The sequence below is a fragment of the Vulpes vulpes genome, chromosome 7 (genome assembly GCF_048418805.1).
Source record: "Vulpes vulpes isolate BD-2025 chromosome 7, VulVul3, whole genome shotgun sequence".
NCBI lineage: Eukaryota > Metazoa > Chordata > Mammalia > Carnivora > Canidae > Vulpes > Vulpes vulpes.
Window position 1 is genome coordinate 65,945,140 of NC_132786.1, and position 21,577 is coordinate 65,966,716.

At 61.7% G+C, this 21,577-nt stretch overlaps 1 protein-coding gene across 14 annotated transcripts in view; it reads right to left on the reverse strand.

Moving 5' to 3' along the window:
• OBSCN (obscurin, cytoskeletal calmodulin and titin-interacting RhoGEF) overlaps nt 1-21,577 on the reverse strand; it is a 130,846-nt gene that overhangs the window by 50,184 nt on the left and 59,085 nt on the right. For all 14 annotated transcript variants that reach the window (XM_072763960.1, XM_072763961.1, XM_072763958.1 and 11 more), the window contains 28 exons: nt 18,629-18,913; nt 18,163-18,429; nt 17,742-18,011; nt 16,769-17,035; nt 16,251-16,517; nt 15,945-16,057; nt 15,678-15,831; nt 15,368-15,529; nt 15,189-15,293; nt 14,641-14,907; nt 14,274-14,543; nt 13,869-14,135; nt 13,517-13,783; nt 13,157-13,423; nt 11,827-12,099; nt 11,066-11,332; nt 10,644-10,910; nt 9,135-9,407; nt 8,556-8,822; nt 7,533-7,799; nt 7,185-7,448; nt 6,351-6,614; nt 5,753-6,016; nt 3,052-3,315; nt 2,218-2,481; nt 1,620-1,883; nt 1,078-1,344; nt 25-291 (listed from right to left, as the gene is read on the reverse strand). In XM_072763960.1, the coding sequence (XP_072620061.1) occupies nt 25-291; nt 1,078-1,344; nt 1,620-1,883; nt 2,218-2,481; nt 3,052-3,315; nt 5,753-6,016; nt 6,351-6,614; nt 7,185-7,448; nt 7,533-7,799; nt 8,556-8,822; nt 9,135-9,407; nt 10,644-10,910; nt 11,066-11,332; nt 11,827-12,099; nt 13,157-13,423; nt 13,517-13,783; nt 13,869-14,135; nt 14,274-14,543; nt 14,641-14,907; nt 15,189-15,293; nt 15,368-15,529; nt 15,678-15,831; nt 15,945-16,057; nt 16,251-16,517; nt 16,769-17,035; nt 17,742-18,011; nt 18,163-18,429; nt 18,629-18,913 (6,960 nt within the window). The remainder of the gene's footprint in view (nt 1-24; nt 292-1,077; nt 1,345-1,619; nt 1,884-2,217; nt 2,482-3,051; nt 3,316-5,752; nt 6,017-6,350; nt 6,615-7,184; nt 7,449-7,532; nt 7,800-8,555; nt 8,823-9,134; nt 9,408-10,643; nt 10,911-11,065; nt 11,333-11,826; nt 12,100-13,156; nt 13,424-13,516; nt 13,784-13,868; nt 14,136-14,273; nt 14,544-14,640; nt 14,908-15,188; nt 15,294-15,367; nt 15,530-15,677; nt 15,832-15,944; nt 16,058-16,250; nt 16,518-16,768; nt 17,036-17,741; nt 18,012-18,162; nt 18,430-18,628; nt 18,914-21,577) is intronic.

The following is a 21,577-nucleotide window of genomic DNA, read 5'->3' on the forward strand; positions in this document are numbered from 1 at the left end:
GGACAAGGCCACTGGGCAGCTTACCTCGGACAGAGAGGCTGGCTGTGCTCTGCGTGTGGCCAGTGTCACAGGTGTAGTGGCCGGCGTCCTCCGGCTCTACGCTTCGCACCAGCAGCTCCACGGTTGTTCCCTTCTGCACCATCTGGTACTTGGCACAAGGAAAAAGCTGCAGGGAACCCTTGCGCCAGTCCACACTGGCACACTCTTGGCTCAGCTCACAACGCAGGCATGCCGTGGCACCTTCATCCACCTCCTGGGCCTCCAGCTCCCTGAGGAACCGCACAGGTGCAGCTGCGGGAGGCAGGAGAGTGTGAGGGCCATGAGGGCCAAGAGGGCCATGAGGGCTGGGGCAGGAGCAACCAGGGAGTGCAGGGGGGAAAGCAGGAGCACAGGAGCGGTATTGCTAGGGGTGCAGGGAGACGGGGGGGGGGGGTGCAACTGCGTGGGTAGGAGAGGAAGTGGGGGTGGGACCCAGGGTGCCACAGAGGTGCAGGGGAGGATCACCAGAGAGCAGCTATAAAGTAGGGGAGGCACCACAGATGCTTAGCTGAGGGGTTCCAGGAGATGGGACTGACTGCTGGGGCAGGGCTAAAGAGTGGGCGGGGCAAACTGCTAAGGATCTGAGGAATGGGAACCTCAGGGGTATGTCTATAGGGTACAGGGGCGTGGCTACCGGGTGCAGGGGTCCTCAGGGGTGTGGCTATGGGGTGCATGGGCATGGCTGCTGGGTAGAGGGGGACCTCAAGGGTGTGGTTATGGGGTGCAGGGGCATGACCACAGGGTACAGATGGGAACCCCTATGGGTTTCCAGTGGGACCTTCACAGGTACAGCAGCTACAGGACTAGGGTGGATCCCACAGGGGTGCTGCTATGGAGTGCAGGAGGGGAACTGCAGAGGTGTGGCTATGTGGCGCAAGGGTGAACCACAAAGGGTGCAGCTGTGGGGGATGGGGTAACCTCAGGGTGAAGGCTGAGCTTCCTACCAGGCTTGACAGGCCCCCAGGGGATGCCCAGGGTGACACTGCCACCCCAAGGCCCAACCCAAAGCACTGGCTCCGGTCTCGCCTTGGGGTTCACCTGTAATGGTGAGGGTGGCACTGGTAGACTGCAGGCCACAGGCACAGGTGTACTCCCCTGAGTCCCCCCGTCGCAGGTCCCGCAGCACAAGCTCCACCGTGGGGCCCTGCTGCCGAGGCTCCCGGCGTGAGTCAGCCTGCAGCTCCAGGCCGCCCTTGCTCCAGACCACAGTGGCACCGGGCCGGGACAGTTCACAGCACAGGGTGACTGATGTACCCTCCTTGGCCTGCAGGCTCCGGAGAGGCTCCTTGAACACCACCTGGGCAGCTGAGGGGTGGGCAAAGGCAGACGGGAGCCAGGATCAGCCCTATGTGGGAGTCCCAACATGCAGCTGGACACACTGAAGGGGGATAACTGGGCCGACTGGGGTGAGACGGTGGCGGGGGGGTCTGTCATACCAGCAGGATGGGCCGTGAGGCCATGAGGATGAACATTAGTGACCAAAGGACACAGAGGTGGGTCCTCTAAAGGCCCGAGAAGATGCCAAGACATAGACAAGGACAGGCACTCATGCACTCCATGCGGCCCCACGCGGCTTTTACCTCTGACGGTGAGCACAGCCGCCGTCCTCTCCTGCCCACACACGCACGAGTACTCCCCGGAGTCCTCCACGGCCAGGCCCCGGATCTGCAGCTCGCACACGGCCCCGTCCTGCCTCAGGCTGACCCTGTCCCCGGCTCTGAGGGCCTCAGGCCCCTTCCTCCACTCCACGGGGGCCGCCTTGCTCAGCTCGCAGCGCAGCGTGGCCGTGGCCCCTTCCGTGGCCTCTTCATTCCTTAGGCTTTTTGTGAACTTGGTGGGCAGCTCTGCAGAGGGTCAAGGTGACACAGAGGAAATCCGATTGTCTTGGGGACACTTGGTCTAAGATGAAACACCCACGAGAATCACATACCAGTAAAGGGTCACAGCGTGAATGACTTAATGAACACACAGATAGCGAGGAAGACAGAGTCCAGAGGGGACATAGCATGGATGTGAACATCGCGACAGATACAGAATAAGGATGTGGAAGCTGGGAGAGACTGGAGAAGGTCACTGGCAAGACGCAGACGTCCACAATCCTACTAGAGAGAAGGGGTGACAGGATGACACTAAGCCGACACCAAGCTCCAGGTCCACGCGACCCCATGCGGTGTTTACCCCTGACGGTGAGCACAGCCACCGTCCTCTCCTGCCCGCACACGCACGAGTACTCCCCGGAGTCCTCCACGGCCAGGCCCCGGATCTGCAGCTCGCACACGGTCCCGTCCTGCCTCAGGCTGACCCTGTCCCCGGCTCTGAGGGCCTCAGGCCCCTTCCTCCACTCCACAGGGGCCGCCTTGCTCAGCTCACAGCGCAGCGTGGCCGTGGCCCCTTCCGTGGCCTCCTCCTTCCTCAGGCCCTTGGTGAACTTGGCGGGCAGCGCTGCAGAGGGTCAAGGTGACACAGACACAATCATGGTCTCTGACCACAGGGAAGAGGCAGAACACGAACATGACAGAGAAGACACAAACCCCAACAGACATGGGCCAGGTGCTGGGTGTGCAGAGCACTTGGTGTAGGCCGTGCCCTGCCCCCCCAGCCTGGCCTGCTCACAGTGTGGCCGTGGCCCTTCCGTGGCTCCCCAGACGTTACGCTTGGTGTGATGCTGGCCAGCACGGCCGGGGAGAGCCAGGACTCCAGAGCCAGTCAGCTTTCTGGGGCCCTGTGTCCAGGATGGGTACACATGCAAGGATCACACCACCTCGAAGGGCCTCACATTAGTGAGACACATGTGGAGACAATGAGGGAGGCCCACAGGCCTTGCACAGATGAGGGGCACAGGGCTGAACATAAACATCAGCATGTCTGCTGAAGGAGGAAACAGGATCCAGGACAAACAGAACCACAGGAGGACAGACATAGGGGCCCACAAAGTGCTACAAAGGAGGGGTGATGGGGAGACAATGGGCAGACACCAAGCCCCAGGTCCACGCGGCCCCACACGGCGTTTACCCCTGACAGTGAGCACAGCCACCGTCCTCTCCTGCCCGCACACGCACGAGTACTCTCCGGAGTCCTCCACGGCCAGGCCCCGGATCTGCAGCTCGCACACGGCCCCGTCCTGCCTCAGGCTGACCCTGTCCCCGGCTCTGAGGGCCTCAGGCCCCTTCCTCCACTCCACGGGGGCCGCCTTGCTCAGCTCGCAGCGCAGTGTGGCCGTGGCCCCTTCCGTGGCTTCCTCCTCCCTCAGGCCCTTGGTGAACTTGGCGGGCAGCGCTGCGGAGGGTCAAGGTGACACAGAGGACGTCAGATGGGGAATCTGAGGACTCAGGCTGTGGACGCTGAGATGCACACAAGAGTCAGTGTGTGGTGGCAGAGCGCGAATTGGCCTAGACCCAGGGACACAGGCCAGCAACGACATAGAGGACCTCTGATGTGGACACACACACGGAAGTGGTCACGGTGCCCAAGGGATGGATAGAGGCAACAACCCAAGGGCACATCTTCCAGCATCTTCCATGGCTCATCCTGCTTCAGGCTCCCTGATACCAGAATCCAGGGCCCAGATCCATCCTGTACCCCACACACCCAGACTATGCCACTGCAGTCACTCCATGCCCATGGCCCCCTCAGTGGTTCCCTATATTGTAGCCGTTTGCAATTCTCACGGACACAGCTGAGGAACGGGGCCCCCCAGACTCTCCACAGGAGTGAAACACCCAGCTGAGGGAAGCGGAGCTGCAGTCCTCACAGCCTGTCCCCTTGTCGCAGTGTCCTAGGGACCCCACTGCCAGCAGCAGCTCTCTCAGGCCACCCACAGCCACACAGCCTGGATCCTCCACCCCTCTGCCCCTGGAGGCTCCTAGACAGGAGGGCACGCAGACTGCTGGGCAGGCCCCCTGCCCGGGCCCTCAGGGTCATCCAGCACCACCATGGCAGAGGCTGTGCTGTCCCCACAGCCCCAGGGCACAGGGGCCTGGCCTGCTCCTTGGACCCTTCAGGATGCGGTGGGTGGCTTCACCCTGTCCTGTTGCATCTGCTTCTCTGAGGGAGGGGACCAAGCCCCCATGGGGTCCCTGAGGGACGGGACCAAGCCCCCACGTGGCCCCTGAGGGGGAGGACCAAGCATGAGCCCAGGTCAGGCCCTGCACTGGGCCCCTGTCCCCAGGGTCCTGTTGTGAGGCCATTGCACGTTGCTTGGGGCCCTCCCTTGGCCTGCCCAGGCCTCAGGACCCTGGCGAATGGGAGGGCCAGGCAGACTCGCAGATCACGGACCCAAGCCAGAAGGTAAGGAATGGCCACAGATGGGAAGCTGGAAATGGAGCTGCCTGGTGGGGGCAGGGCCCCTGGGGACAGTGGGCAAGATGCCCCACAGGAGGTGGCTCCACTGCACAGGGACCCTGCCCCCACCACCCGCCACAGGACATGGCCCTGCCATCTGGGAGCCCTGAGCCAGCCCTCCTGCTCTGGCTGACACAACCCTGCCATTCCCTGAGCACCCTGAGTCCCACCCCAGTCTGACATACCATGTGCCAGCACATACACACATACACCCTGCAGCTACTGGGAGTACAGCCAGCCACCACACATGGACCCCCAGCAACCATGGACACCCACTGCCTTCCTGGGGAAGGCACTCCCTGGCCTTCCCCTCCTTCTACATGCAGACCTCACCTCCCACCTCACCTGGTCACACAGCCCCAACATCACCTCACCTTCCTCACCTCACCTTCCTCACCACCCCACCTCATCTCACCTTCCTCACCCACCCCACCTCACCTCATCTACCTCATCTCACCTCCATATACACCTCACTTCACCTCACCTGCCTCGCTGCACCTCCACACCCACCTTACCTCACCTCCACACACACCTCACCTCAGCTCCACACCCACCTCACCTCACCTCACCTTCCTCATCTACTTCACCTTCCTCATCCACTTAGCTCCTCACTCCCCTCATCTCACCTTCCTCACCCACCTCGCCTCCACATTTCATTTCATCTCACCTCCACACTCAGATCACCTCACCTCCATACATTCCTCACCTACACACACAGACCTCACCTCAATTCACTCTACATATCCAACCTAGCCATACTTCACCTCACCTTAACCTAACACATCATCTCAGCTTCCACCACCATTTCATCTCAACTTACTCTCCACAACTCCCGTTACCTCACTCCACTCACCTTACCTCACTCTCTACACCCAACACACCTCACCTCAACCTTCCTACTTACCTCAACAAACTTTATCTCCAGACCCAACAAATCTCTACCTCATCCCCACACCTAGACCTTACCTCCATCCACCCTCCACACCCACACTTCCTCCTCTACAGCTCTCCTATGGCCCTGGCTCCCCTCCATAATCAGCCTCCTGGTCTCCCGGTTTCTAATGCCAAGCTCCAATCTATGGCGTGCTACCTCCAGAGGCCTCAAAAGGCTGTAATTTCCTTGTATGTACTGAGGGATGCCCCCCACCCCGCCTCCCAGATGTGCCCTCCCTAAGGGCAGGGAGGGCCTTGTTCTCTGCAGTTCACCCAAAATGAGCCTCACACAAGCAGCTACTAGAGATTCATACTGCAGGACACAGGAGACACACAGAGAAGCAGAAGCACCACACACGGTGACCAAGGCAGAGTAAGAGGACATGACACAGCTTCGGGACATCAGACACTGCCCCACGTGGCCCCATGCAGCGTTTACCCCTGACGGTGAGCACAGCCGCCGTCCTCTCCTGCCCACACACGCACGAGTACTCCCCGGAGTCCTCCACGGCCAGGCCCCGGATCTGCAGCTCGCACACGGCCCCGTCCTGCCTCAGGCTGACCCTGTCCCCGGCTCTGAGGGCCTCAGGCCCCTTCCTCCACTCCACGGGGGCCGCCTTGCTCAGCTCGCAGCGCAGCGTGGCCGTGGCCCCTTCCGTGGCCTCTTCATTCCTTAGGCTTTTTGTGAACTTGGTGGGCAGCTCTGCAGAGGGTCAAGGTGACACAGAGGAAATCCGATTGTCTTGGGGACACTTGGTCTAAGATGAAACACCCACGAGAATCACATACCAGTAAAGGGTCACAGCGTGAATGACTTAATGAACACACAGATAGCGAGGAAGACAGAGTCCAGAGGGGACATAGCATGGATGTGAACATCGCGACAGATACAGAATAAGGATGTGGAGGCTGGGAGAGACTGGAGAAGGTCACTGGCAAGACGCAGACATCCACAATCCTACTAGAGAGAAGGGGTGACAGGATGACACTAAGCCGACACCAAGCTCCAGGTCCACGCGACCCCATGCGGTGTTTACCCCTGACGGTGAGCACAGCCACCGTCCTCTCCTGCCCGCACACGCACGAGTACTCCCCGGAGTCCTCCACGGCCAGGCCCCGGATCTGCAGCTCGCACACGGTCCCGTCCTGCCTCAGGCTGACCCTGTCCCCGGCTCTGAGGGCCTCAGGCCCCTTCCTCCACTCCACAGGGGCCGCCTTGCTCAGCTCACAGCGCAGCGTGGCCGTGGCCCCTTCCGTGGCCTCCTCCTTCCTCAGGCCCTTGGTGAACTTGGCGGGCAGCGCTGCAGAGGGTCAAGGTGACACAGACACAATCATGGTCTCTGACCACAGGGAAGAGGCAGAACACGAACATGACAGAGAAGACACAAACCCCAACAGACATGGGCCAGGTGCTGGGTGTGCAGAGCACTTGGTGTAGGCCGTGCCCTGCCCCCCCAGCCTGGCCTGCTCACAGTGTGGCCGTGGCCCTTCCGTGGCTCCCCAGACGTTACGCTTGGTGTGATGCTGGCCAGCACGGCCGGGGAGAGCCAGGACTCCAGAGCCAGTCAGCTTTCTGGGGCCCTGTGTCCAGGATGGGTACACATGCAAGGATCACACCACCTCGAAGGGCCTCACATTAGTGAGACACATGTGGAGACAATGAGGGAGGCCCACAGGCCTTGCACAGATGAGGGGCACAGGGCTGAACATAAACATCAGCATGTCTGCTGAAGGAGGAAACAGGATCCAGGACAAACAGAACCACAGGAGGACAGACATAGGGGCCCACAAAGTGCTACAAAGGAGGGGTGATGGGGAGACAATGGGCAGACACCAAGCCCCAGGTCCACGCGGCCCCACACGGCGTTTACCCCTGACAGTGAGCACAGCCACCGTCCTCTCCTGCCCGCACACGCACGAGTACTCTCCGGAGTCCTCCACGGCCAGGCCCCGGATCTGCAGCTCGCACACGGCCCCGTCCTGCCTCAGGCTGACCCTGTCCCCGGCTCTGAGGGCCTCAGGCCCCTTCCTCCACTCCACGGGGGCCGCCTTGCTCAGCTCACAGCGCAGTGTGGCCGTGGCCCCTTCCGTGGCTTCCTTGTTCCTCAGTCTCCCTATGAACTCGGTGGGCTGGGCTGTAACAGGGCACACAGACTAGGTCATGTTCATCATCCCACCAGCATAAAGGGGCCTGGGGGCCGGCAGGCAGGGGTGCTTACCCTTCACATTGAGGGTGGCCAAGGTCATCTGGTCCCCGAAGCAGCAGGAGTACTGCCCACTGTCCTGGGGCCGCAGGTCCCGCACCACCAGCTCCAGCACTGGGCCGTCCTGCCTCATGCTGTACTTGCCTCCGGGCCGCAGAACTTCGTCTCCCCGGCGCCACTGCACGGGTGCAGCCACCGTGGACAACACACAGCGCAGTGTGGCAGCGCCACCCTCCAGCATATCCAGGTCTTGTAGCCCCTCCCGGAAGCACACCGGCCGCGCTGTGGGCAGGCACAGGCCTGGCTCAGCACCCATTGCGGCCACCTGGCTCATAGCCCCTGCTAGGGGCCACGGGCAAGCCGTGGCCTGATAGTTCAGGCAGGCCCACCTCGCCCTTCCCACACAGGAGCTACAGAACACAATCCCCAACACTGTCTTCCAGGAGGGGGACAAATGGTCAAGAGCAGAGAAGGACAGAGTAGGGTGGTCTGTACCCCCCAAATCCACACACTGGAGTGCCCCAAACCCCAGAACCTCACAATGACTGTGTTTGGAGGTAGGGTCTTAACCAACGTGATTAACATAGATGAGGTCATCTGGAGGTGCCTAATCCCACAAGACACATGATCACGTCAGAGAAAGTTAGGGCACACACACAGGGAGAAAATGGCATGTACACGCCGTGCAGGGACCTTTGGAAGGATGTGGCCCTGCCGACACCCGGCCCTGTGACTTCCCAGCACCAGGACAAGGAATGGTAAATGCTGCTGTGGAAGGGTTGGCCTGTGGTGTCTGTGATGTGGCCCATATGCTGACACAGGTGGAGATGAGCCAAGTTGGGAGAGGGGGACACAGATGGGCCAGAAACCAAGACACAAGATCGCTGCTGGTCAGGAGGCCATGGTGGCAGAAGGGGCAACTGGAGCCAGACTGTGGGGGTCATGGGCCTCCCCAACCAGGAGAGGAGGAGCCACATGGGGCCTGGGCGCCCCCCCCCCCCTCCGCCCCAAGACAAGGGCATGACCCTGGGAACTTACCGTGGACCCTGACAATGGAGGTGCTCCAGGAATCCCCAGCCTCACACTTATAGCGCCCGCCGTCCTGCATGGTGGCACCCGTAATGATCAGCTGGGCACGGTGGCCCTCCTGGCTCAGCTGGCACCGGGCTGATGGCCGCAGGACCTTCCCATCCTTGGTCCAGCACACAGAGCCATCCAGGGTGGTGATCTCGCAAACCAGGGTCAGCTCCTCCCCCTCTGTGACCGTAGTATCTGTGAGCTCCCGGGAGAAGACGCTGGGCTTTTCTGGGGGTACAGAGCAAAGCAAGGACACTTGGGGACTCCTGCAGACCAAGCAGCTCCCTGGCCAAGTGTGCAACTGTCCCTTCAGGCGGGGCCACAGGGGAACAGGGCAGGCCCGAGGTGCCGCAGCCCACAGTGTGGACACAGTGGATCATCTCTGCACGCCATATGCGATGACCACCCAAAATGAGCCCTACGGGCCGGGCACGGTCAGCCCAGGACCATGCTATGCACGTGGCCAAGATCTGCCCACCATGAGGCTGCACCCTCCAGCCCAGGGACCAGACCTCTCAGGGCACAGAGCATACCACCCACCTGTGACCCGAAGGGTGGCCGAGGCCCGCTGGTCCCCTGCCTCAAAGTGGATGGTGCCCGAGTCCTTGAGGGCAAGCTGCCGCAGGGTTAACACGTGGTAGCCACCTGGCTGAACCTCGATCTCATTGAGCTCGTTGGGGTGCAGGGGCGTCTTGTCCAGGAACCAGTGGACAGGCCCATAGTCGGCAGGAGAGACACGGCAGGAGAAGGTGGCTGAGGCTCCCTCACGCACCTCCACGTCCTCCAGAGCCTCCGTAATGAGTACACGCTGGCCTGCAGAGCCAGTAAGAGCAGTAAGTCAGGGTCCCCAGCCACCAGCTCCAAGGGAAACGGTCACTCCCCAAGACCCGGGCAGGCTCACAGCTCATAGGCCGCAGGTGACAAACCCAGGAACCAGGAAGGGGCGCAGAGCTGAACTGTCCAGGCCCACCTCCAGGGTCCTCCTGCGGAGCACAGAGGCTGGGCGCAGAGGGCCCTCGGCCGCTGAACTGTACTCCACACCTGCCTGCATCCGTCCCCAAGGTCCCAGACGCCATTAAATCAGGGATGAACAAAAGGACCAGGAGCGTGACAACAGTTTTGCCTTCGCTAAAATCAAATTCAAATACTTTGGAGGATTAGCGACATGAATCATTAGGGACAAAGACCCCACTTCTGCCGTGAACAACGTAGGTGTGGGGACAGCTCAGAAAGCAGTCCTGACGACTACGGTGGATGCTGCTTCCAGGCTCCTCCTGTACCTGCAGGGGTCTGAGGGCTGTGGGGCCATGGAAAGAACTTGGGGGCGACCCAGAAGCTGGCAGCAAGTGCAGAGCAGATGAGAAAGCACGCGAAGACCAACACAACTCTGGCCACACTGCCGACAGCCTCACAACCATGTCTGGTCTTCGCAGACAGGGCTTTGCTCCTGTGGGGTCTCACTCTAACCCATGTTGTTTGGACTAAGCATGGGTGCTGCTTTGTTATGGAGCACGGTTTCTAACCTACTCAGGGGTCTCCACGTGAGCTCACTACACGGCTGGCTGTCATAGAAAAAACACAGCAAGCCTTTGTGGTTCTTCCCTTGCTTCCTGTGGACAGATTCCGCCCCCCACCCTGCCCTGGGGGACCCTGCCCTGAGCCTGGATGCTGGCCTTGGTGATGAGGGCAGTGCACTCCCCTGCTAGACATGTGCGTCCTATGGCCCTAGGCAGCCACAGCTCCTACGGCAGGCCCGTTCCCCTATCTGTGAGGTGGGGGAATAACTCTCAGGCTACCCACAGGTACAGCTGCTACTCACACCTGAGGCCTCCCAGGCCCCCACATCCCATGTGCAATCCTTCCCGAACCCCGGGGCCAGCACACAGGAGGGGCTCTCAGCAAACAGCTGCACAAGGACACCCACGCCGTCACACCAGGTCCCTCCAGGAGGGCCTCGGTGACAATACCCCCAGTGCTGAAGTGTCAGGGATCAGGTCCGACGGCCTCCAAGCCCATGTTCAACAAAGCTTGTGCCCACCCGGGCCTCACCTTGCACCAGGAGCCGGGCCTGGGAAGAGGCCTGGCCAATGTCACAGGTGTAGGTGTCACTGTCTGCCTTCTCCAGGGCATTGATGGTGAGCTTCAAGGTTAGGCCGTCCTGGCTGGGCACGTGCTTCCTTGAGGCATGCAGTTCTGTGACACCCTTGCGCCAGGTCACCGTGGCTGCGGGATGCTCTGTCTTGCACATGAACACAGCCATGCCCCTCTCTTCCACCTGCACATCAGCAAGCTCCTCCGTGAACCGGTTTGCCTTTTCTGGGAGGGGGTGGAAGGAGGGGAGGTTGAAGGCAGCACAGACCCCATGCCAGCCCCTCAGGATGGGGAATGGCCCCCATCCTGCACAGATCCCCTGCTGAGCCAGGAGGGGAAGAGGCCATGGGGACCCATGCCGGGATCTCTGGTGGGGTCACCTTCCACACAGACTGTCGCCGTAGTCCTGGAAGCCTCTGTCTCGCATGAGTATTGGCCCGAATCCCTGAGTGAGACTTCATGGACCACCAGCATGGCCCGAGTGCCTTCCGTGACCAGCTGGTACTTCTGACTGTTGCGAATGGACTTCCCATCCCTTAGCCACCGCACCGGGGTGCTGGCCCGAGACAGCTCACAGCTCAGCACCACATCGTCACCCGGAGCGGCCCGCTGGTCCTCCAGGGGCTTCATGATATCCACTGGCCTCTCTGAAGAGAGCAGAGCAGCCACACATGAGGCCCAGCCAGGCCCTAGCCATGCTGAGGGAGAGGCCAAGACCACAAAACCTATACAGAGCCCCCATGGTCACAGGGGAGGGTTGGGGAGGGAAAACATGAGACCACAGACTCTCAGGCCTCAGGATCACTCAGATCCCCAGCATCTGCTGTGAACCAAATCACGCAGCCGTGTTTCTGCCAGGTGCACGAGCTCAAGAACGCCAGTGGTGGTGCCACAAGCTCAGGGGGCTGCCCAGCTGTGGGACCACACAGTAGACACCAGAAACTCTGCTCCCGCCCACACACTGGATGATCTCACCCTCTGGAGTGAGCTCCCTTGGGAAACTAAACCCCCAGCACCTTAACAGATGCCTCTGGGCCCCCACCAGGGGAGCTCCCCAGGCCTGGGGAACAGAGTCCTAGCAGTGCCCATCCTAGCCCGCAGCCCCGCTCCACCTCCAGCCTGCCCTGCCCGTGATGCTCACCTCTGACAATGAGGGAGGCCTTGGAGGTGAGGTCCCGCATGGAGAACACCACCTCCCCAGCGTCACTAGCAGCAGCATCTCGGACAGCCAAGGTGTACTTGCGGCCCTGGCGTGTGGCCCGGAAGCGGCCAGAATCTCCCACCATCTTGCCGCCTACGGTCCATGTGGCTGCATCACCGGTACTCTCGTGGGACAGGACACACTCAAAGCTGCAGCTCTGGCCCTCCAGCACCTCCACTGTCTTGAGTCTCTTGGTGATGCCTACGTGCAGGTCTGAGGGCCACAGGAGACGGTGGTCATGCCAGCCAGGACGCCAGTGCCCCCTCCCCGATCTACATGCCCTGTCACAAGGGCTGAGACCTCACTCCCACCCTCCAGCCCCAGTCTTGGTGGGCCTGCTGACCCCCAGCCTCCAGCTGGCCAAACCCTGGTGTTTGCATCGCCGAGGGCTGTTGCAACCAGTATGATCGCCATCCTATCTTACAGAGAGCAATCACCGTCCACAGTAGTCATGAGCTCAAAAGCTCCTGAGCTTCCAGTGTCCCCTTCCTGAAGGGGAAGGATGGGTGCCCCAAGTGAAGGGGCCCTCCAGCTCCCAAACTCACCACACTGCTCTGTCTTCTTCCCTGAACCATCTAAAACTTCGCCAGACCTTTAGAGACCTGCCACAGGGTGACCAGGGCACAACCCTGCCATGTACATGCAAGAAGGGAGAATGGGACCACAGCTGGGCCGGGACAGCAGTGCACACAGGAGGCCAGGCCCAGGCTGAGAGGGACATCCGAAGGGACCCTGGTGTCCCGGGGGGTGAGAGGGCTGATGCTGCCCTGCTGGCGGGTGACCTATGACGTGGTTGCCTAACAAACAAGAAGGTGGTCTACCAACAACCACCTTCTCCGGGTAGTGCCTGCAGCCTGGGAGTCCTTCTAGGGCATCCTATGTCTGACACCTGGGCCTCTGCCACAGGCTGCCTCCAAGAGGTAACCCCTGACTACCCTCTGCACCCCTGCAACTGCTCACACAGACCCTGGTGCAGAGCGAGGTTTCCAGCCTCTGCAGAATCCCTGGCACCTGGTGACCCTATCAAACAGGGCCAGCCCAGTGTCCCCAGCCCGACCTTGCTCAGCATCGCTCACGCCCTGCCTGCACCTGGGCCTGCTCAGATCATAGGAACCTGCTCCTCCAGGAGTCTGAGCTGACCGCTCGGTCTGCAGCAGCTTCTAGCCTTGGAGAATGGGTGCCCCCCTCCCCCGACCCTTTCCCCTGCCCTGGGCTCAGTCCCGCGCTCCTGGCCCGGTCCCGCCCCCTGAAGCTAACCCCTGCCACACACCGTGCACAATGACTCGGGCGCGGGTCTCCTCCAAGCCCACGCTGCAAGTGTAGAGGCCGGTGTCGTCCCGGCTCAAGTCGTGCACCACGAGCCCACGCGTCCCCGCCGTGTGCAGGAAGTCATACTTGTCGCTGGGGCCCAGCTCCACACCGTCCTTTCGCCACACCACGCAGGCCTGGGGGTCTGAGACCTCGCACTGCAGGGCCAGCGTGCCCCGTTCCTCCGCGGATACATCGTCCAAGGCCTTCAGGAACACTACCGGCTTTGCTGGAGGGAGAGTGTGGGGAGCTGAGCCAGTGCCACCTCCTGCCTGCGGAGAGCACCCCCCCCCCACGCCGAAGGACCCCAGGGATGCCTCACCCTTGACCTCCAGGCGGGCGGTAGCCGACACTTTGGGGGAGGAGACGCGCACGGTGCCTGTGTCCACCCGCCGGACCCGCTTCAGCACCAGCGTGTGGCAACGGCCCTCGTGGGTGATCTCGTGGAAGCTGTCGTTGTACAGAGGCGCGCCGTTGAGCGACCACTCCACCTCCTCGTCCTCATGGGACAGCTCGCACGAGAAACAGGCCCGGCCCTCCTCCGTGGCTTGTGCGTCCTGCAGTGGCTGCGTCACGGTCACCTCGCGGGCTGCCAGGAGCACAGCGGCTGCTCAGCACCCGCCACAGGTGCCCCCGGCCCCGGCCCCCTCCCGGACCCTGCGCGCCCCCGCTACCTTCCACCGTGACCTGGGCACTGCTCTCGGCGCTGCCAGCCTGGCACCGGTAGATGCCTGCATCAGCAGGTATGAGGCGGAGAATGCGCAGCTCAGCCATGTGGCCCTCCAGCATCATCTTGAACTTCTCCGAGGGTGCCAGGGGCGTGTCCTCCTTGTACCACTGCACAGCCTTGGGGGGCGGCTTAAAGTCACAGGACAGGACCACCGACTGCAGCTCGCGCCCTGCCTTGGGCTCCAGTGGCCGTGTGAGCACCATGGGGATGTCTGCAGTTGGAGGGGAGAGGGTAGCGCTGCCGACACGGAGGGCCCCCCGGGGTCCCCACAGCCCGAGGAGGTTACCCCCACCTGTGCCAGGTCCATGCCAGGTCCATGAGCAGCCTACCTGTGGGGCCACGCCCTCACCTGAGACCACCAGGCGCGCGGTGGAGCGCGACTTGCCAATGGTGAAGTGCACTGGGCCGGTCATGGTGGAGCAGGTGCGCCGCAGCGTCAGCCGGTGCACGGTGCCCTCCTGCTCCATGCCCACATTGGCCCCGGCCTGCAGCACCGTCTTTCCCAGGAGCCACTTGGGTGGCCGCACCGATGGGATGGAAGTCTCACACTCAAACCAGGCAGGGGCAGGTTCCATCACTGTCATGTCCTGCAGGCCGCGCACGATGGTGATGGATTGCTCTGTGGGCAAGGGGCTGGTCACCGGCGGCGTCCCATAGGGAGGACCGCCAGCCGCTCCCGGGACGCTGGAGAGGTGCTCGCACTGCCCTGCCCGCACCTTCCACAAAGAACTGGGCGCTTGTCTTCACGTCCCTGGCATCGCAGGTGTAGGTGTCTTCGTCCTCGGGCTGCACATCCTTGATGACTAGCTTCCGGTAGAGGCCGTCACTGACCATCTCGTACTTGGGCCCAGAATGCAATTCCACGCTGCCCTTGAACCACTGCACCTGGGCGCTGGCCCGAGACATCTGGCATTCCAGTACTCCGCGGTGCTTCTCCATGGCTATCTTGTCCCGCAGTGGGCGCAAGATGGTCACTGGCAGCTCTGTGGGTGTGGCCCATGAGGAAGTGGGGTTCTCAGGGCGCCCAGAACCCTACCCTCACCGTGGCCTGGGGGCTCTGCCTCTGTGTCTTCCTGCCACCAGGCTGGGCCCCTGCACTGGGGCAGAACAGCCCTTGCTGACCCCTTCCCCTCTCACCAGGGCCACTAGGGGGCGACCCCATGTCACCCAGGGGCTCGCTTCTCTGGGGCCCACTTGGAAGACAGGAAAGGGATGTGTGCTCACTCAGGAGCCATCCAGCACAAACCCTCCCCTGCACTCTCACCTTTCACTCGCAGCTGCGCTCGAGATTCTGCAGTTTCAACCACAAATTTGATCTCCCCTGCATCTTCTACCAGGACCCTCCGGTAGATGAGCGTGTGTGTCCTTCCTGGAAAGACGGGCCACTCAGTACTGGGGGACGGAGGGGGGATGTGCCCACCCGAGGCCTGCTGAGCGTCGCACCTTCCTGGCGGATGCGCACGTTGTCACTGGGCCGGAGCTTGCTGCCCTCCCAGAACCACTCTGCTGGCACCTCATCGAGAGAGACCTCACAGGAGAAGGTGGCGCCCTCCTTCTCCATCACTTCCACATCCTCCAGAGGCCTCACGATCTGGACCTTGCGACCTGGGGTAACAAGCCAGGCCCTGTCACACACAGACACACGGAGCTTTCCCCCTCCCCCGACTACTGAGGAGCACAGGGCAGGGCAGAGCAAGGGGGCTCAGCATTCGGCTGGGAAATGCAGGGAGGCCTGGACCCCTAATCTGCCCACCTTGCACCTTCAGGGAGGCTGAGCTCTGCGTGTCACGGGCGTCACACACGTACACGCCCTGGTCCCCGAGCTCACACCGGTAAATGATGAGACTCCGACATGCACCTTGGGCCACCATGCCCACTGTCTTGCCCACCCGCAGCTCCACGCCGTCCTAAGGAGGGATGAGGTCAGGTCAGACACTGGGGCTGCCCAACAGAGCCACCCCACCCCTGCGAGGCCACGAACAGGCAGGGGGAGCCCAGGACTCCCGCAACAGGGAGGTACCTTCAGCCAGCGTACATCCACGTTGGGGCGTGACAGCTCACACTCCAGGGTCACCTTGTCCTTCTCTGTGGCCACTATGTCCTGCAGGGGGCGGCTGAACCTCACAGGCAGCTCTAGGTTGGCAGGACAGGAGAGGTGAGAGGCAGGGTGGTGGGGGGAGGGCTGAGCTGAGTGGTATCACATGGCTGGTTCTAGGAATGAGACCCAATGCCCCTGACCCACAGGATTCCACCACCCTGTGCTGCCCGCCTTCCCCAAGGGCAGAGGTGAGGCGCTCTGCAATGGGTCCTGCCCAAGCCCACGCACCAGTGACTACAAGCCGCGCAGACGTGTGCACCCCCTCAGCTTTGAAAGCAATGAGGCCACCGTCCTGTGGCCGCAGCCCGAATAGCGTCAGGGTGTGGATGGGGCCGTGCACCGCCAGCTGGCATGTGGGCCCTGGCTGCAGCCGCAGGCCATCATGCGTCCAGCTGCCCTCCACATCGTCATGGGACAGCTCCACCTCCATGCTGATGGTGCCCTGCTCCGGTGCCTCCACTGCCTGCAGGCCCCGCACCAGCCGGACCTGGCGCACTGCAGGACAAACGCACAGGGAGGGGTGAGTCCCTGTCCGGACACCATGGTCCTCAGGCCACTCACCGCCCCAGGGGCCTCAGAGCGGGCCAGCTGTCCAGGAGGGAGAAGCCCACCCCATCCGCCCTCGCTCCCTTCCTGGCATCCCCCAGGGCCCATCCCTCCAGGGGGACATCTGCTCCCCTCCCCGTCCCGTCCCATCTCCTTCCCAGTTGCCCACCCCCCAGGCCCAGCCTGCTGCTGCTGCTCACTTTCAACGGTGAGCTTGGCCTGGGTCTTGTCGTCCGGAGTCTCACACCCATAGAAGCCACGGTCAGCAAAACCCACGCAGCGAAGAATCAAGCGGTGACTGGTGCTCTCCGCGTGAATCTCCACATTCTTGCCTGGCGCCAGGGCGGTAGCATTCCGTGTCCACTTAACCTCAGGCCACGGCCGAGTCAGCTCCACTTCCATGGTCACCAAGCTCCGCTCTTCCACTGTCTGTGGCTCTAGCTTCTTTCTGAACAGCACTGGGGCCTCTGGGGTCCCAAGCAAGGGAGGTCACTGCAGCCACTGCCACTCGGGAAGGCCAGAGCTCGGGGGCCCTTCCACCCCGGCCCACGCCTGGCGGCACAGCTGATCCCCAGCATGATCTCACATGCTGACTCCAGGCTGGCCCCAGCGTGCACCTGTACAGGTACAACTACAGGGGAGGAAGCCCAGGCCCTGGGACGCTGTGCATTCCCCAGCATGCCTCTCATCACCAGCAGCCCTACCCCCCATGACCCTGCCATGCCTGGAACTCCTAAGTATGGTGCAGGCCTCCTAGTCCAGGCCCTGCCACCATTTCCCCAAAAGCTGTGTGCTCACATGACTCCCACTCAGGACCTGCAGCAGATCCCCAGGGGAGGTCCTGGCATCAGCCCATCACCACCTCCGGCCTCTGCCTGCACCAGCTGCCAACCCCACTTCCTCCGCTTTGCTCTCCAGGGGGTTTTGGCTTGGGATGCCTCCTCCAGGAAGCCTCCCTGGACAGCTTCAACCTCTGCCCACTCCCCAACCAGATGCATTTTGTAGGAGTTTCCTTTGCCTCCTTCAGAGTAGGTACCTGACACCTGGGCCCCACCCAGAGAAGCCTCCAGGTCACCCAGACCAGCTGGACACAAGCTGGCATCGAGTGCTGCCAGGAAACCAGCCCTTGGGGAGGCCCTCCCTGCCACACAAACACACTGCACACACACACACCTCGCACGCGGAGAGCAGCAGAGGACAAGACGCCCTCAGCCTCCACGGTGATCTGGCCAGAGTCCTCCAGGGTCAGGCTGCACACCGTCAGGCTGTGGCTGGCACCACTCTGCGAGATTAGAAACTTCTCGCTGGGCTGCAGCAGGGTGCCGTCCCGGAACCACGAGACCGCTGCGTCGCTGGGGGACACGACGCACTGGAAGGTGGCCTCACCGCCCTCCTCGGCCACCACGGCGCTCACCCCCGACGTGAACTTGACCATGCGGGGAGCTGCGGATGGGAATTTTGCTGGAGAGGCGGGAGGAAGGCGGGGGACCAGGTAGAGGCAAAGGCCCCATCTCCCCGGCATGGACAAAGGACGCCTCCTCCAGGAAGCTGCCCAGGTGCACCCCGCCCGACCGCGCACCCTACCGCCGCGTACCGCTGACCCTGAGCTGCGCGCTGGTGCGGTCGTCGCGGGTTTCGCATGCGTACTCCCCTGCATCCTCCAGCCGCAGGCCCGACACGGTGAGCGTGCGCCGGGGCCCCGCAGCTTCCATGCGGAAGCGCTTGCCGGCCCGGAGCTGCACGCTCCCGTGGCGCCACACGACCTCAGCCTGCGGCGGGCTCAGCTCACAGGCCAGGGTCACCGTGCCGCCCAGCTCCCCGCTGGCGGGCTCCAGGTGCTGGCAGAACTTGGCTGCCACCTCTGCGGGGGGGGGGGGGGGGGGGGGGCAGGCGCATCACTGCGGTGGCCCCGAGGCCACCTCTGCACACAGCAGCGGGCTGGTGAGTCCTACTCTGGCTCTGCACAGGGTCACTGCCCACAGCACCTCCCGGGGGAGCGCACCCCCCGGTGCCCTCACCCTGCACACACGGGGCTCTGGGGGCCGCCCAGTCCCGCTGACCTTCCACCTGCACGGGGAAGTCCTGCCCCTCTGCGCCCACGCGGCAGCTGTAGACTGCGCTGTCCAGGGTTTGTGCTCCGTGGACCGTCAGGGTGTGGGTGACCCCCAGGCTGGCCATTTCATGCCGCTTGCTTCTACGGATCTCCACGCCGTCCTTGAGCCAGGTCACCGCAGCCACAGAGGGTGTCACCAGGGTGGCGGTCAGGAATATGTCCTCGTGCTCCCTGACCACCAGAGGCTCCCTGCGGCCAGGTTTCTGCAGGGTAGGGGGCTCAGGCTCCGGCTCTGGGGGGGACATCGGTGGGCATAAGAGCAGGGCCCTTCCTTTCCTGGCCTGTGCCCCATCCCACCTAGGAGCCAGACCACCTGCCAGCCACTACCCAGACCCAGAGCCAGACAGAGCACCCAGAAGGAGCCACCTGGGACCACAGGCCTGAGGCCAGGAGTTCTGTCCCTCCCAGACCTGAGAGCCCAGGATCCCTGCCCACCAGGGAAGGTGGGCCCCATGGGCAAAGACTGCAGGAAGGGAAACCAAGTGTTTCAAAGAGACGCTGACACAGCCTGGGCCTGGACCCATGTTTCAGAAGGGCCTCAGGAACAGGGCAGGAGAGGGGATAGGATAGGACAACCTGGCCCAGGTCCATGCCCGGATTGGCACCCAAGCAAGGGCAAGCCAATGGGGCTAGGCAAAGGACAGCTGGACCCTCAGGATCCCAAGGCCGGAGACCACTCAACTGAGGCTGCATACCTCCACAACAAGGATTTAAAATGGGAAATGTGTCTGTTCAAAACCCTACACAGAAAAGTTCTTCTGATAGAGCAGTGCTTAGCAGGTGCAGGTGACCAAGGAAGCCTCAGTGGCAGGTTTTGTACTAGATAAGGTGCCGATGTGACAGAGAAGAAAAAACCTTAGAGAAGCAGATGCCAAGAATATGCCACAATACGGCCTGCGGCATGTTGTCCAAACCAAGGACCCAGGAACTGGACAGAGGCTGAGATTGGGCCCATTAGCAGACATCCCCACGCATGGACAACACACACCAGATCCCACTGTGTCAAAAAGTCCACCTTTCCAAATTTGTCAGGCGCTATAACCTCTGCCCAATGCTAAAACCCACCTGCAAACTCGAGACTGAAAAACACCTTCTGGGCTGATCAAAACATTATCAAAGTTAAGATGCAGTACTGGGCGGTGCCTGGGTGGCTCAGGTCAGGATCTCAGGGTCCTGGGATTGAGCTCTGCATCGGGGCGGGGGTGGGGGGGGGAGGCAGGGCGGAACTTGGGGGGGGATCCCTGCTCAGCAAGGAATCTGCTTCTCCCTCTCCCTCTGCTGCTCCCCCTGCTTGTGCTCTCTCAAATAAAATCTTAAAAAAAAAAAAAAAACTTAAAAGATGCAGCACTGGGGAAGCGGGAGTACCCAGGAAGCTGGGAAGTTCTCCAGGCTGGGCACCAGCTGTGTGGCCCTCAGGCCCACATGGGTCCCTGCTCCCACCGACTCTGTGCCGACAGCCGTTGGTGATGGGCTGGGGGGTAATGAAGCTGTACCTCTATCCCCCGTGTGATGCTTCCGACAGACTGGTGTCACCTTGCTCATACTTCGTCTCACGCAGAGACCCTGAAATCCATGACAGACCTACACTATGAAGTGTTTCTACAGCCCCGGCCTGCTTTGCTATAGAACTTACGCTACCACGTAAAATGAGATAAGAGCACAGCTCCTTTCCTATTCTGTATAAGAAAGTCCACGAGCAAGAAGTGATTAAATTCCAGCATATCTGGAAGAATTCACCCGGCAAGCCTTTGGACTCACACGTGGATTCACAAAGACATTTTGTTACTGGCGCTACATCCCGGCGGGGCCGTTTGCATTGTCTACTTCTCCTAAGATTCTGTTGGAGAGAGGGGAAGAGAGAAAGCAAGCGGGGGGAGGGGGGCAGGCAGAGGGAGAAGGAGACCCCCGTTAAGCTGGGAGCCCGACACAGCTCGATCCTGGGAGCATGGGAACAGGACCTGAGCCGAAGGCAGACGCTTCACCCACAGACCCACGCAGGGAGCCCCACTGTTGACTTCATACATCAGTTTGATTTCCTTTCCTACAACCGCTGGGACAACGTGTCATCACCATTCTGATTCTCTTGCATTAAATGGTGTCAGACTGTCTTAAACAGCAAGTCGAAAAGGCGCACAGCCGCCGTGGCGGTGTCCATGCACGCCCGCGGGGTCATGATCTCCTGAGACAACAGCAGTCCACTGTGTGCGGCCCCAGGGCCAGGGCGGGGCTGCGCTGACCCTCATCCGAGACACGGAACATAAAGACAAAGTCACAGGATTCTCTGAGAACCGGCCCGGGAGGCACAGCTCATGGGCCCCCATCGCAGACCCTTTCTGCCAGTCGAGGGGGGGTCGCCACCACAGCGCTCTGGGTCACAAGTGTGCCCATGGGCTGCGTACTCCTCTCCCTCTCTCAACCCTTGCCTCGGAATCCCACGGAGTTCTAACACGGGATATCCTAACTGGAGACAAAATGATACAGGACGAGCTTTGTGAAGGCAGCTCCCGGACACACGCCTGTTGCACCACGGGTGCTTGGCTACCACTTCCATGCTCACTATTTCCTTGAGGCTCTGCCATGAGCATCTCTCTGGCCTTTGTGCAGAGAGGTTCCATACCCGTGTGCAAGGAAAGAAGCACGCCCAGGACACCTAAAACCTCCATCACAAACACGCAGTGTCGAGATAATTCCAGGGATGACTGGGTGCCCGCGTGCTTGCCCTGGGCACTGGACTCCACACGTCTCTCGATGGTGAGAAACACCCAACGAGGCCTCTGGGAACCACTAGAGCATCCACAGGTGAGGACATCTGGTCAACTATGGCCGGGACACCAAATGGAGCCCAGGTGCCGGACGGCAAAGAACAACCGTGCATTCCGAACGAGTGGCTGAGGGT